General features: G+C 41.6%; 1 protein-coding gene across 1 annotated transcript in view; it reads right to left on the reverse strand.

Moving 5' to 3' along the window:
• The window catches only part of WDR47 (WD repeat domain 47), a 294,267-nt gene that overhangs the window by 2,341 nt on the left and 274,862 nt on the right, over positions 1-17,064 (reverse strand). The window contains exons 12-14 of the mRNA XM_085602213.1: positions 13,421-13,591; positions 9,342-9,473; positions 3,179-3,397 (exon numbers count right to left, since the gene is read on the reverse strand). Of these exons, the coding sequence (XP_085458339.1) occupies positions 3,179-3,397; positions 9,342-9,473; positions 13,421-13,591 (522 nt within the window). The remainder of the gene's footprint in view (positions 1-3,178; positions 3,398-9,341; positions 9,474-13,420; positions 13,592-17,064) is intronic.

Here is a 17,064-nt window from a genome sequence, read left to right on the forward strand (position 1 = left end):
ATACACAGAGAATTTCTATTTGACTGATGTATCGCGGTCATCAGTGACCAGAAGAAGATTAGGCGAAGGACTGCAGCATATCCTCTTAAGGTCTTTTTAGCAGAGCTCTCCGTGGGAAGAGCAAAATTCCATAGAACCCATGTGAAGGTGATTATTGGCTCTTGTGTTCTGATAGCAGTGTGTCTCGTATGTTATAGTGTATCTCTTGATTCAAACATGGTGTTCTTGCAGTTCCAATGCAACTTCCCCATGCTTTACTAACGGTGTGTTGTGCGTGCTTCAGTTTTCTATCCTATGCAGCTGACTTCTTGTAAGGCTCAGTGCGTCCTTAAACCTGGCGTGTTTATAGTTGTACTTATGAGTTTTTTCTGGTTCCAGTAGTTAGTGTCTCCCAGTTCCAGTGACTCCTACCGGTCACATTATGATTATATGCTCTTGCATTGAGTGCTGCTGTCCCATTGACTTAATTACCTCAGATAGCTCAACGACAGTGTACATAAGAGTGTTCTCCATCAAAATTATTGGTGTGTTTTCTGTCTCAGTGTCCCTGATTTCTCTTTATTGGTATATTTCATGTGCCTGTAACGGCATACTTACTGTCCTGCTTACATTTATACCAGTGTCAGTGCTAAAGTAATGGGAGTTTTCACTGACTTGGTCTCTCACTCACTCTATGAATCTACTGTCCCAGAGAACATGTTCCTCTATCACATGTTTCTATCTGGTCCTGCAACCTTAGTGTGAGCCACTCTGACTCTAAACCCTGTGTCAGTGGATTGTGTTCATATGGTTTTATCCTGGTTTATGTGTCCCCTTGCTTCAGTGGTTGTATCTGCCTGATTAATGTTAACATGTCCGATCAGTGTTTTGGAAGTGCTTCTGGTGTGTACTCAAGGTAGTGTCTTCATGCTGCAGTGTTTGTGCGCCCTGGTGCCTGCCTCTCACCCAGAAGTGCTGGAGAGTTCCTTTTAAGACCTTGCATCTCTCCTTCCTCATGCAAGACCCACGGCCATATTGACTGAGTCTTTCTATTCCAGTGTGAGCTTCTGTCTCCTAATTTGTGACCTTACGTTTGAGGACGAAGGTCTTGCTATGCTCTGAATATTATCACTGTGGTCCACTGTCAGTGGCTTATCACCTCGAAGCTGTGTATTTCAGGTCCAATAAGTGAAAGTTGCTGTCATGGGAAGGTGTGCACCTTGTCAGTTTCCATTTGTCTCATTGTCCCCCTCCCCACTCCAATTCTAACACTACCCCAAGTCAAATTTTTCCCCATGTTAGTCTGTTACCTGGGTAATGTGACTGCACTCTCAAAGCTACATGCTCAGATTATATGAATTCTTAGGTTGTTCTTGATGTGGTTAAGATCAAACTTGGAAACCACCTTAGATATTAACTTCAGGTGTGTCTGCAACATAACAGTGTCAGTATCAGCAAAGGAGAATACTTGGATCTCTTTTACTATCATGACGAAGATGGGAGCCAACAGACAGGCCTTCTTACAAATAAGAAGCTTTAGATCAGAGTCACACACAATGTAAATGATTCTGATCGAGAGCACTACGTTGAGTTCCCACTTTAGCACTGATCTCCAAACAGGTGGAAAAATCCACAGCAAACTCTTCAGAAAATCTTGAATCATGGGTTGAATGAAGAAGGTACCATGGCTGGGCCTCATCCAGTGATGGGCTATCACTGCCAGATACACTCTTAAGGATGCATGCAGCATTATTCACCTTGCCAAGCCTAGCAAGCAGTATTCGAGCCAGGTCAAGAGAGTGAGAAACACTGCTGGCAGCCTCCTTGTGCAGCAGTGTACTGTTTGCGGTAGCAGAAAGCAGAGGTGCTTTGACACGCAGGGCTACTCTGTGAGCAATGTTTTCTGTGCACAATGCAAAGCCCCCAGAATCATTCTGCAACTTCATTCATCAGGGTTCGTAGTACCCAGTGCAGCAGAGAAACTGATAGGAATGCATATACAAACTCTCTTAACCGGTCTACAGAAAACCTATCCTCCAATGACCCTGGGTCCTGAGACCTGGAGGTGAGGACGGAATATGTCCAGCTGCCTCTGATACCATATCCTCTGGATACATTGCTATCAACAAGGCTGGTCACTACTACCCTTCTCATGGAATCTGGACTCTGTACTGATAAAGTTGTTTACTCTGGAGGTCTTTATACCCTGACTGGAGCCATGACATCATGTAAATGTTCAGTTGGCAGCCCAAGTCAAAATGTCTTGTGCTTCTTAGACAGGGTCAGCAAGCAGGTGTCACCTTGATTCAGAATGTGGCTACACATAGCCACAGTAATGTTTGCCATACTCAGCAAAGTCCTTCTTGTGATATACACCGGACCTGCTCCTGTGGTATTTCAACTCCCTGATGCTACAGCAAATTTATATGCAACATCTTTTTTGGCTCAGATCACAGTCATCTGGCCAAGAAGACAGTCAGTTTCCTCCTCAGCATTCCTGGGAAGGATCCGTGAACGCTGTGATCTCCAGAGATAAGACTGGGTAGAGAGGGCAAAAATGAGAATCAGGGGTAGCATTTCATAAATTGATTGGCCAAATTAAGAAAATGTGGATTCACCATTGTTTGTGAAACGTGTGCAGACTCTTCTCGAAAATGTTACTCCTCAAAGCTAATGAAGCAAACATGCAGAATAGAAACTGTACCTAAATGCATTTAAGGATCAGTAATGCTCTACAGAGAATCAGAGAAATAAACTGCTACAGTGTGTGTTGGGGGTGCCTATATATGGGATTTTGAACCCTTTCAAAATCCCATTTTCCTACAAGGGCACCAAAAGCTGGCTTTGAGGTACATTTTACATTTTTGAGTGTTTAGGTTTAAATTCCAGTGTCTCAAGCTTTCAAGAGTTGCATATACTAAGTTGTAAAATAGCTATTGTAGGGTTTCTCTGTTTTTTCCCCATTGTTGAGAATATATTCTTTTAGTAAACAAAGTCTGACAGTTAGATGATCCTGCTAGCACTCTTTTCAACATTAGTACATTTCACCGGATGACACCACTCCAAGCATTCACTCATTCATTTAACCCAAGTGGGATCCATGGGCTTGAGACATTGCAGACAACAATGTTACATTAACATTTTTTTTTCTAAAAAACAAAAGAACACATTTAATAACATTAATAATTAGATAAATTACCTTGTAAATCTGTCACCTTAATTTTCATGTCATAGGATCCTGTGAGTAAGTAATGAGCCCCAGGTGAGAAGCGGACAGAACGAACGTCACTGGAATGAGGGTGGTAAATTTGTACCATTCGGCCTCCTCTAATGTCATACAACATGCAGCTTGAATCTTCTTGTCCTGTAGATAGAAGACGACCACTCGGATCAACGGCAACTGAAGCCACCGCACTACCTGTAAGGTAATATACCAATATTGAACTTATCAATGCGTGCAAAATGCGTGTGCTCATTTTTAAAAAGCATAACGTCTTCAATTTCCCCCGTTACTAAAGTAAACAAACACTGCATGTACTCCTACATTTATAAAACTATGCCAATCACGATAAGAAACATATAAGGGGCCTGGGATTCACTGCTCTGTACCAAGGTATGTTACAACTGTCACACTCATTTTTATTTGGTACCCTGAATACAAGGCAATGTAGTTGTTCTTAATTCAACACTGAAGCTTTAAAATAAATCACATTGGCTGTATAAGATTCCTGGATATGCTTACAGGAAGGAAGTATTAAGGTACTGTTCATAACAAAGATTCTCACCACTTTGAATTAATGGCTGTTTCAGAAGGACTTTGCGTCCTATAAAAATGTATGCTAAAGAGAACAATCAGTCACTAATGGTGTTTCAGCGCTAGCAGTAATCGGAGTTAAACCACAGACAAGACTACTACCTATCTATCTATATGCTTCAATGCACAAAGTAATGTTTCACTGAAAGGGATGGCAGAAAGAAGAAAAGACCACGGTTGTGCGGTCTCTATTTGTTGAAATGTTTCAATGACTTTCGATGTATGTTTGTCCCTATTCATTACCGTCCTTTGCGTTTTGTAGCTTTACAGATATCCGTTTCTCAGTTGCTTTTTACGTTTACATGGATTTTATTCATTCACACTTGCTACAAGGATTTGGCTTCAAATTCCTTGACACATTGAGGTTAATCAAAGAGAAGGAATCCAAACTTTAGCTATGTTTATGGCTTGCTAATGTACCCAAACATTGTCAATCTCCTATCAAACGTGTCCTGGCTCATGGTGTTCCCCATGGCCCCATTAAGACGGTGCCACTCAAATGCAGGGCCAGGGCTAGGATGGAGATTTCAAGGAAAATTATTTTGCAAATATCTCAAATTTCTTTTCCATTCTGCCCTGCAGCTCTCAGGTCTGGATATTGCTCAGCATTTCAGGAAGCAGGAGCATAAACCATTCTCTGCAATAAACAGGGCTAGGCTGAAGGTTATTTGCCTCCATAGCTCCTAAATTGACTTCTGACCAGCAATGACCAGACGTCTAAGATGGCGCACTTTTTCTTTTTTAACACAAACCTAATGTCACCTCTGACCTCACAAACTGAAAGAAGAGCTCATTCCTGAACAGTAAAAACAGATGTTTTTAAATACCTGAACATGACTCAAAACCTTGTCAGATTCCTCTTCTTCCTCCACCAGCTGTCATAGCGACATAACATCAATTACCCTGCTACTTACATTAAGGTAATTAGACTCCTCCAAGGGGAGCTTTGAAATACACAGCAACATTTTTTAAAACAAATGCGGGTAGAACATCTATTCAGACCAGAAGAGTCAATCTTAGCTTCCAAAATTGTTATGTTCTACCATATAAAAGTCTGGGATCTTCAGTTTGCGTTTTTTTAAAGTGTGATCCAGCAGAATTTGTGTAGTGTAGTCACTGGCCACAGAGGTTCTTCATTTATTAAACATGGTTATGAGAAAGATTTGTTAAGATGTAATTTATTATTTATTTTAATTTGCTGTTTTGTTATAGTGCGAAGACCCAAACTACTGTCGGAGGCTTCACATAAGAGCTGTTCTACTGCACACAGCAGTTTACAAAATAAATGATAACAAAAATACATGTAATCCTGTAACAATTCTATTTGCATTTTAGTATGGAGGAATATTGTCTGGATTAAGAGTTGCAGTTGAAGTCAGATTAAAAAAGTATTCTCGAAGGTCCCCAGAAGTTACGCATTAGTTTTCTGGTCTTGATATTTGGGGACCGCTTGTCTCCTACTTCCTTAGTCGGAATTCCCAGCACCCGGCAACCTCTCCCGCGCTCCCTGCCGTCGCTCCGCCCGCAGCGGCCGCCGGTGAACGTCAATGAGTCTCCTCCACCCGATTCTCAGTGTCTGCCCCTTTTTTCTTTTTTATGTTGTATTTCTTATGGTGCTCCCTCATTATTGTTTTGGTGCTTTCCCGATGCTGATCATTTATATTGTTTTTTGTGGTAAATGTATGCGGTGACCTTCGCTACTTTTAAGTCAATATAAGTGCATATTATTGTGTCATGGTGCATTTTTGTAACATTGCTGAGTTTAATCCTCAATAAAGGTTTTTGGAAAAATTTTAAAATAAAAAGTTTTCTGGTCTAGCTTGAAAATAAAAGGCGAGAAAATTCTTGTGATCCTAAAGTTCTCAAAACATGTTTAAGAAGCCTGTAGAGATTGGGGAAAAGGGCTGGGATTATGAATTGCAATTGAAGTCAGATTGTCGGAGTGAAAATGTTTTCTTGACATTCCCCCTTATATGCTCTTGACTTCCTTGAAAACAAATGGTGAGTGGACACTCCTCTAATTTGGCTGCCAGGTCTTGCAATGGTTCTTATTGAGGTAGGCCATTGTCTTCTGGGAGGTGACATGGTCTAGTCCATACCAATCAGATTCCAAAGGTTGGAAATTTAACTGTCGTCTGTCAACTTTGCGTCCCAAGAACCATCTGTTTCTTGACTCGGAAGTTAGCAGTCTGTCAGACGGAATCTAGCTACATTATCATGGGGGGGGGGGGGGAATCATGGCGGGAGATATGCAGGGTGTCCATTGTATACGGGCACAGAGGTAATCTGTGCAGAAAAGCATTCTGGCAAACTCACCAACAAAGCAGGACGGGTTCACCGCCCTCCTATGCCTCCCTTAGTAGTTGTCTTGTAGTAAAGTCGATCATGATGGAGGCTGAGGGGGCACTCAGCAGCCAAGAGGTCCATGAAGGAGTTTCTGCCCATCTGTTATTTGTTACATCTCTTCAGTGTTACAATAAAAACACACTTTTCATTGGACAACCTCTGTGGACTTCATGGGAAATGTGTTTTCACTTTTCGGTCATGTGGGTTAAATAAAATGAAGCTCATTATACCCTCCAACAATTATAGTGTGTAATGCTATAGCCTTCTGGGTGAATGCATTTCACATTTTCAATATGAGGAAGAAACGAATTCAAGGGAAACAAAATACCTTGTGCTATCTGCTTGACTAAATATTCAAGGATATCCAAAAATATTCACAATTTCTTTAATGTAGCATTGCTTCATCCATAAATAGTAATTTTTTAATCTGGATCAGGTTGTCTCAGAGTTTAATGAAACTAATGAAGGAAATGTTAACCAGCTGTTGTAGCAAACTCTTGAGAGAGGATGTCGAAAGGTGAAGGTGACAAGAGACTATTCAAAAGGTGTTTGTTCATAGATGTTACTAAATGGTAGTCTGTTGCTGGAAATAACAAAATTAATATGGCTAAATGTGAAGCATTCCACCGTAATTCAATAAAAACGTGAGCTTCAGTAACCGAAAAAGATACGTATGGGGCCACTGTATATATTTTTATTTGAAATGGTCACACACCCATTAAAAAGATCTCAACAACACATATTGTCAGCTGCTCTTGCTGCATTATTCACAGCAAATACTTCTACGACTAGTATATTTAAAAAAAGATAAGGGAGAAGGAACTCAATGGTTTAGATGCTCTGTTTTGAGCCACTAAGCGTCCATGCAATGATTTTCAACCTATTCAACCATAGCACCCGAAATATTCAAACACTAGCTAAAAAACACTGGCAATACCAAAAGGTGTGGCGGTGCGTGTAGACCTATTGGCTTTCCCAATGTTTGTTTTCTGTAAGTTCTGTGAGTGTGCATGTGTAGAGATGCACAGACGGCCATCTTGTAACATTCTTTTATACCTCACAGAAAACATAGATGGATGCCGCGAGTAAGCATGAATTCGCATACAGAGGCGACTATCTTAGAATGTTTTTAAAAAACGATCACAAAATAGCCACATGCGTCCACACTCATGGGCACCCTTCCTGGAACGGTTTCAAAAAGCCATTTCAAGACATCAGTCACCAACAGTACCATTGTTGGATGCAGCCCGCTGCATGCATCAGACACGCTGAATACCAGACCCTGGTGAATAAATTGAATAAGTGATACTTAAAAAAATCAGACACTCCGTAAAACTGCAGGAGAGTATAGATGTAAACACTGTTCTTTGTCAGAAGTGGCACATGCAGTCTTGGCAAACATTTTCCTCAGCCATTTTGCAGTTCGCTTTGATCCAGAGAAAGGCGTTTGGCCACTTCGGCCTTAATTTTATTAACCAGACAATAGTGCATTTTAACGGTTCTACACTAGCTAAGCCGTATCTTTATATTTTGTACAACATATTTCAACACCAGTCTCTTATGAGGCATGGGCATACAAGGGGAAATCCTCGTTACTGAATGTGATGGGGCACTAATGTCAGCGAAGGAATGTCTTGTCTTGTGCATCACTGGTGATAATCCACTAAGCAGGTGACACTGGACTATGGAATGTCTCTTTATGTGCATGTGTTACGTGGGGTGGCCCAGAAGACCACAGGTCTCTGCTGTAGAAGGCATTTGTTTGGCCACTGGTTCTCATCTGTCATATTCTGCAACGCCATGTGTACGCTGGGGACTGATCCATATCTTGTTTCAACTAACTTGTGGGCAACATCATAGCCCTTTTGTAGCGTTTAACTAAAGACTCCTCTAAATGAAACAGAACTGGTATTAGTTACACTTATACAAAACTGAAGTAATGAATATGGGTTTGAACATGTTGATTCAGTCCCCTTACACTCACCACTAGGTGAGTCTTATCCTTGTCCTATTTCTACTGTTAGATATCAGAACGTTTACATTTTTATGGGTTACATGATCATCTACATGTATGGTGACTTAACCAAAAGCCATTAGTTTCTATTTTTTTCTCACCACCATTACTATACAAAAATATCCTTCATTCAGACCTTCATCTGGGCTTTGGCTGGTCAATAATATGATTTCCCCTCGCAGATTAAGGAGTGGTTGAGACCAATTCAAGTATTCCACCCATTACTCACTTGTTTTTCTTAGCAGGATAAACAAATCACACCCACTCGGTGGCCTGGTACCTGGCACATTTGTGGGTCCAATTTAAGAGAGGGCTCTTGGATTATAAACTCATGCACAAACAAGGGTCAAGTAACTATTGATCTGGCTGGTACTGCAGACCATTATGTCCTTCGATGTCCACAGTAAGTGTATTTTACCTAGTCAAGGATACAAGCTGAATAGATTTGGTTCAGACTTTTTGAAAAGTTAGAATCTATCTATTTGGCACTCCCTTCTTTAAGTATTGGAGTGCAGCACTTGTACAATTTTTGCAGGAAAATTGTGATAAGTTGTCCTCAGCTATCCAACACTGTTAAACTTGTGATTGTTACAAGGCCCATACTAATGCTTGACTCTTCTGCATTAGGTCAATTGGAACTGTTAAAATAGAAGTGGGGTAGGTATGAAGCTATAAGGGGAGTATGCTGAATCATATGCTTTTCCCATGTACATTACACTATGTAGTTATGGTTCAGCTGAACTTTCCATGGAAAGAGCATTTTTGATTTCCCCATGCGGACATACTTGCACGGATCTTGGCAGTCTACGAACTCAGATAGCTGTTGCCAAAGTACCTCGAGCATCCACTGGCACTCCAAATATAAATTGTCAACAGCAGGGAATTGAACCCTTGCCTGAGGAATGTCATCAGTGATGTTGAACACTAGGCCCATCATAACATATTTTCACAAGACTTATGACAGCTGTGTTGGTACTCAGTGGGGAATAGTTTCCTTTTGACCTTTTAATGTAGGGTACACCACTAGAGATATGCCCATACTTTCACACAATGTTTGAGCTATTATGCAGTCTTGACCCCAGCACAATACTTATATAAATAAAAATAACTAAAACAAAAAAAACAATACATTATATGCAGTGCTGTGTGCGACTTTCATAAAAGTTTGATGTTATAGAAACATTTTACCTGTCCCATGAAACGTCGTTCCAACAACACGAACACAACTAGGTACTCGCAGGTCCCAAAATCGAACAGTCTTGTCTTGAGAGCCTGAAGCAATCAGCCATCCACTCCAAGTATAAAGTGCTAATATGTGACCTAAAGGACCAAAGAAACTGAACCATTAATTTCTTAGTATATATTTACTGTTAATTTATTTACATGAAACCGTTTTTACTTTCAGGTTATGGTACAAATAAAGGTGCGATTGCGTTTTCAGATTCTTTCACACTCTCTGCCCAAGTATGCCTTGGTGCTCGCATGTCACATCAATGCAGATAAGTTATTTTCTTATATTTATATCCTGACAGATCCACAGAAGATCAAATTAACAAAATATAACTGTTTTGCCAAAAACTGTAGGTGCATCCAGACAAGTCATATGGGTGGATTTTCATTTTCTAAAAAGTACTTGCTGTCTTCAGCATCCAAGTCTGGTCACATACTATCAACTTTGCAACCATCCGCATTTCATCTAAGAATGCTAGAAAGGTGGTTGAGGTTAAGGAACGTTATCTGGGCACAACTGAAAACATAACTTCCTTCCTAAACTTTAATAAAGGCAATAACCAGATTATTTACCACAACATGAATTTATTTGCATCTGCAAAATCCTAGAGAATTTTATTTTTAGCCTCAGGAGAGTAAAAATGGTTTATTCCAACTATTGTGCACTGTCACGCAGTTGTAGTTGTGTTTCACAGTGTGACGTTTCGTACAAAGTGGATGAGATTAATGTGTAGGGCTGCACTTTTCTGCTCCTATAAGAACTTGTCTCAGTCCTGCACGTTATAGTTCACCCTCCCCAGCTCCAAACATAAATGAATTCCTCTTTCTAACCACAACATCCAATTCTCCATCTGTGTATGTCCACAACCCTCCCTGCCTCTGGACTTCCTGCTGAATCTAGTGCCTTGGGGTGTGGGGCGGGGGCGGTGCTTAAGGGCTATACTCCTTGACAATTAGGAGCACTACAAAGGCTGATGCTATCTATTGGAAATAATAGGACAAGCAGTAAACCACATATTACACACCTTGAATGTGCCCAATATATTGCTTGAAAACCCCTTAAAGATACCCTTTTAAAGAATGCACACAAAGAGAAGGGTTTTTGGGTAAATGTTTATGTTACAAGGCTGTCAAATCAACAAGTCTGTAAATGTTGACTTTTCCATGGGTTTTCCATTTTTCTATTTTCAGAGACTTTTGAATTCCAGTGACCTGTGCTGACATCACCTGGGTGATGAACTCCTAACCTTTAGGAATGTACCTTCTAAACTCCTTGAAATGTTCTGAACTTCAAATGTGTTTGCACTACAGGGCTGTTATTGTGGGATCCCTTTGGTCTTATCTACCCTGCCTCACCTCTGGCTTTGATGCATCTTTTGAAACTGAAATAAAAGAAAATCTTGTCCAGAGGCATGAATTTTCTAACCTGTCCAATTACACTCTCATGTAATTTCTGATGCTGTCAGCTTACTCTTTTTCTCAAATAGTGAGATCAAGTACTGCCCTGACTCCTCTGGGTTATTTGGTTTTCTACTATCTCACCACATTGACCAGAAATATGCGTCTAGGATTCCTGCAACACCCCCTCCTAGGTACATCTACTTTTTGTCTTCAGTCGAGTTTCTTTCCTCTTTATTTTGTTACTGGCTTCACCTTCAACACATTTTCTTCCTAGAGGCACCACCCTGACTACTTTAGCATCCCCTTAACCATTCAGACTGACCTTGGGCCTTTTGAACAATGGGACAGTCTGCACCTGTTTCACTCCTTCCAGATGCACAACTGTCAACATTTAAAAGCTCCAATCAGGAAGAATGAAACAGGATATGGTGGAGACATCCATGAATGTAATTTAAAGGAAAGAGTCACTTATGATTTAGAAAATTGAAAAACAGAAACAGTAACAAATGGCAACAGTTAGCTGAGTTTGACAAACTATGGAGTATTGGAAAGTATTGCGTGGACTATTGTGCCACATCTTTTCCTAAGCTAGCAGTGCTATTGTAACACTGGTGCTTTTTCACTCCATGAAATCATATAATGTGTACTTTCAGTACTAAATGATTTATGTTTCCTGGTGTTAACTGGACAGGTACGATTTCCTTTTGTTCGCCATAAGTTGGCAGGGTATGCTCAGACGTGAGTCCCTTGCTCACTTTGCCACTGGATTCAAGCAAGCCTGGCTGAAGACGGCTGAAATGCCAGAAACCGGTCCAAGGAAGCTTGTTTCCGGTCCAGGGAAGGCATGGCTTGGCAGTTCGGGCTGGACTGTTCCCATGAGGCACAGGGTCAGACTGATTTGCATATGGCCATGTCTGAACTGGGGTGGCAGAGTGGGCTAAAGAACGGTGATGGATCAAATCCAGATCTGTTGACTGGGTGTGAGTGTTTGATTGGTCCTGATGCTCCGTCCATCACCACCCCCTTTTGTACCGCTTTGTTCGCCATAAGTTGGCAGGGTATGCTCAGACGTGAGTCCCTTGCTCACTTTGCCACTGGATTCAAGCAAGCCTGGCTGAAGACGGCTGAAATCCCAGAAACCGGTCCTAGGAAGCTTGTTTCCGGTCCTGGGAAGGCATGGCTTGGCAGTTCGGGCTGGACTGTTCCCATGAGGCACAGGGTCAGACTGATTTGCATATGGCCATGTCTGAACTGGGGTGGCAGAGTGGGCTAAAGAACGGTGATGGATCAAACCCAGATCTGTTGACTGGGTGTGAGTGTTTGATTGGTTCTGATGCTCCGTCCATCACCACCCCCTTTTGTACCGCTTTGTTTGCCATAAGTTGGCAGGGTATGCTCAGACGTGAGTCCCTTGCTCACTTTGCCACTGGATTCAAGCAAGCCTGGCTGAAGACGGCTGAAATGCCAGAAACCGGTCCTAGGAAGCTTGTTTCCGGTCCAGGGAAGGCATGGCTTGGCAGTTCGGGCTGGACTGTTCCCATGAGGCACAGGGTCAGACTGATTTGCATATGGCCATGTCTGAACTGGGGTGGCAGAGTGGGCTACAGAACGGTGATGGATCAAACCCAGATCTGTGGACTGGGTGTGAGTGTTTGATTGGTTCTGATGCTCCGTCCATCACCACCCCCTTTTGTACCGATTTCCTTTATCAACAACAGAAAACCATGTCATGGACTATATTGCCATTTTACCCGACATTCCTGAAGGAATCACTTTAATTGATCCTGACTCACCCCTCATGTCTAGTGAAAATTTACCACATAACTCCATTATATGAACGCAATGGGAAGGATTTGTGCCATGTCCAGATCTCCTGATGTACAGCTATTACATTTTTATTTGAAAGTGAGATAGCAGATTTGGCCTAGTGAATCTCTGTTGCTGCATCTTTCACCTCAGGGTCCCTTTTTGAGAAGACAACAACTGTCTACTAACTGTAAGAAAAAGGATTTCTCTAGGTCCTTCTCAAATAAGAAGTCATCGCCATTCTGCCTGCTGGGAACCAACCACCACATTGTAGCACTTGACTCTCTCAGGGTAGCAAGTCAGAGCAGTCCAAGGCCCATTCAGAGGAGGTGGTGTGGGCTAAGACCCCATTCCACAGGCAGCACTCAATACATCTTGGTCCAGCCAGTACTTACAAAAAAGAAAATTACTTTATTACACACACTCTACTCAATACTACACTTTAATTCACAAATGCATACATTATTCAGGTCGAAATACCTATGATGACACCCTCCTAACAGTTCACAGCCGTAGCAAGCCCCGAAGCCTAAAACCAAAATACCCCCTTACCCCACATACACGAGACACATTATAATGGGGTGTACTTATCAAAAGACAGGCCTGGCTTTGTCACGGTGGCACCAAAATAATAAAAGTAAAAATAAGTTGCAATAAACCACAATTAAAATCACTAAGAATAGTACCATTTTACAATGACATTCAATGAGTCAAACATATAGCCCCAAGGAGATTTAGGGTTACACCTTCAAGTAAGGTAATGCATCAAATCTATTGCATTATATAATGGATGTCAGCAGCACACAAGACTGCACATTGTAATTACTTACCAGTGTGGCCACTTAAAGCATGCAAGCCTTGACCCCGCTGACAGTCGGTTGTATAAATATTGCAGTCTCCTGCTCCTGCGCTTATTAAAATAGCTCCTCCACTTTCTGGCCCTTCCATAAAAGCAAGATCCCGAATTGTCCCATCATGCATACCAAACTCTAAATCTGGACCTGGAAGAAGGGCAAGAAAAGTAAATGGACTTGTGTATGTAAATTACTTAATATGCTGGACTTCAGAAATCACATACTCACTATAGATCAAGCTGTCCTGCACCTACTGATCGACCCAGAAACTATAGATGAACAGCTTAAAAATGTCTGTGAATAGAAACATGCAGCACTTTAACTGTGCGCATACTTGACTCACCCACATTTACTTCTTTGTGCTACATTTCTCAGGTCTCGTTATCCAGACTGTAGTAGCTAATTACCATGCGACAGAAGGATAATTTGCGGGTGTTGGTATGGAGGGGCGGGTGTGAGTGCATCAACAGATTCTGTGTTTGAAGGTGAGGAAGCACCTGTTGACTGTGCCTTTTGTTATTCCGTTGCTTTTTTGGTTTTACTGATAAATGGAATCTTTACAAACACAATGCAGCAAATACAGACATTATTTGATGTGTTCGGCATGTTGTTTATTGGTGAATTCTAATAAAAAGATTAAAAAAACAAAATAAAGTTGAAGAAGTTTCTAGACAGGGCCTGACCTTTTGTTTTTCCATGAGATTCACTTCAGGACAACACTAACCTCTGCGCTGAGCCATTTCCCACCAGACAATTAACAAGTGCTGGGGAATAAAAGACAGAAGGATAATGTTACTTACCCAGTAAGCATCTGTTCTTGGCATGTAGAGCTGTAGAATCACATGCTTTGAATACTCCTGTCATCTAGTGTTGGGTCCGGATGATGGCAAGTTGTTTTTCTTCGAAGAAGTCTTTCCAGTCACAAGGTAAGGTGACTCCTCCTTTTGGTGATAGTGCGCATGGGCATAGACTCCATTGTTAGATTGTTTTCCCGCCGAGGGTGAGAATGGAGTTAGTGACTGTAGAATAGTGATGTCCATGTATATGAATGTAAATTGAGAACTACAACAACTACAGGAGACCGGGGAGGCGGGTGGGTGCATGTGAATCTACAGCTCTACCTGCCAAGAACATATGCTTACTGGGTAAGTAACATTATCCGTTCGAGGAATGTGACCTGTGAATTACATGCTTTGCATAGACTATATAGCAGTTTACTCCAAAAGCAGTGGCTAACTTGTAGTGGTTGTAGTTGTTTGAAACAGTGTTTTAAGTACAGCTTGACCCACATTTGCCTGTTGTCTCATCTACACAATAGTGTTCGGTGAATGTGTGCGGTGTAGACCAAGTTGCTGCCTTTCGGATGTCGGCTAGGAGAATATTCCCTAAGTAGGCCACAGTAGCCCCTATTTTGCGAGTGGAATGTGCTCTAGGGGGTATTATCAAAGTTATTTTTGCTTTGGCATAACATGTTTGGATACATTTTACAATCCATCTAGCTATACCCGACTTAGATATGGGATTGCCTTTGTGTGGTAGCAAAAAAGCAACAAATATTTGCTTTGTTTTTCAAAAGTCTTTGGTTCTTGCTACGAAATACAATATAGCTTGTCTAACATCAAGTGTGTGTAGAGCTCAGGGCTCGAAAAATCATTTGATTTGTACTAGACCTGTAGCAACCTACAAAATCTACTCGACCTAACTGAAATGCACGTGACCTCCGTCTGTGAAAGCCGAGCAAGGGTGACAAGTTAACAAGATTTAAAAGCATTTTTATTGCTCATTTACTTTGTAAGCAATAAAGAAGTTTATTTTCCTACTTGCCAGAAAGGGCGAGTAAGACGTAAAATACCTCGCCCTAATTAAATCTGGCTTGCAAATGCAAGCGGGCGAGTGAATTTTTCATGCCGAGGAGCTCTTTCTGCTACGGAATCAGGTCGAGGAAAGACCACTGATAACTCGACTGATTGATTGATATGAAAGGCAGAAACTACTTTAGAGAGAAATTTAGGAATGGTTGGAAGAACCACCCTATATTTGTGAAGTTGAAAGAAAGGCTCTTGTATAGTTAATGCTTGAAGTTCACCAACTCTCCTTAGTGAGCTTATTGCTATAAGGAAGGCAACCTTTCATGACAGGAATTGTAACTGACATTTGTGCATTTGTTCAAAAGGTGGACCCATTAGTCTTGTAAGGACTATGTTTAACTTCCATTTCTGGTGCAGGTGGAACTCTTGGTGGAATCAATCTTTTTAATCCTTCCATGAAGGCTTTGACCACTGATACTGTGAATAGAGAGAAGTGTTGTCTATTTTGCAAGTATGCAGCTACTTCTGCTAGGTAAACAAATGGATGTGTAATCCAATCCAGATTGCTGTAATTGCAACAGATAACAAATGAGGTTTTGTACAGAAGCATCAAGTGAATTGATGTTGTTGATACAATAGATAACAAACCGTTTCAATTTTGCTGCATAACATGCTCTAGTAGTAGGCTTTCTAGCTTGTTTGAGAATATTCATACAGTCTGGTGGTAGCTGTAAATAATCAAACTATGACTTCATGAGCCAAATCGTTAGGTTCAATTTTTGGGGATTTGGATGTGTAATTTCTCCAGGGCTCTGAGTGAGGAGACTGGGTGTGAAGTGTAGCTTTTGACGTGGAACCACCGACAGTTCTAACAGGGTGGTATACAAAGGTTGACAAGCCCTTGTTGGGGCTACTAAGATCAGTGTGAGGGATGTTTGTCTGAGCTTCAGGACCAAAAATGGAATTAGTGGGAGAGGCGGAAAAGCGTAGGCAAATATCCCTGACCAATTCATCCATAGAGCATTGTCTTTGAATAGATGATGTGGGAGCCTGGATGCGAAGTGTGGGCATTTTGTGTTGTGTAATGATCTATCTGTAGAAACCCCCCATTGTTGAAAATAGGGAAGAGGAACTTGGGGATGAAGTTACCACTCATGAATTTGCTGCCTATGTCTGCCTAGCAGGTCGGCAATTTGATGGTCTACCCCTGGAAGGTGGCCTGCTAGGAGATATATTTTGTGATGAATTGCCCAATAACAAATGCTTTGTGCAAGGCGAGACAGCTGGAGAGAGCGTGTTCCTCCCTGATTCTGTAGATAATACATCGCTCTCATGTGGTCTGTGCGGACTAGGACAGTTTTGCCTAGAAGGAGTGTGTGAAAAGCTTTGAGTGCTAGGAACACCGCTGGAAGTTCTAGGTAGTTGATGTGGAAACGTTTGTGATTGTCTGACCACAGCCTTTGTACTGTGTGATGTTGGAGATGGGCACGCCAGCCAGTTAAAGATATGTCTGCTGTCAGTACAGTCTGTGGAATCGGGTCTATGAAGGGCTGCACTTTTGATATGTTTTGAGGATTTCACCACTGCAGAGAGCGATGGGTTCGGTTGTCTACTAACTCTAGATCGGTTAATTGACCCCGTGACTGATTCCACTGATGCGCTAGACATTCCGGCGGTGGATGCATGTGAAGCCTTGTGTGAGGTACGATTTCAATGCAGGATGCCATCATTTCCAACACTTGCATAAAAACTCTGGCTGGTAATGTTTGATTGGGTTGACATTGTAGTATTGTTGACTGAATATTGCAAATC

This window comes from Triturus cristatus, chromosome 4_2, assembly GCF_964204655.1.
Source record: "Triturus cristatus chromosome 4_2, aTriCri1.1, whole genome shotgun sequence".
Taxonomy (NCBI): Eukaryota; Metazoa; Chordata; class Amphibia; order Caudata; family Salamandridae; genus Triturus; species Triturus cristatus.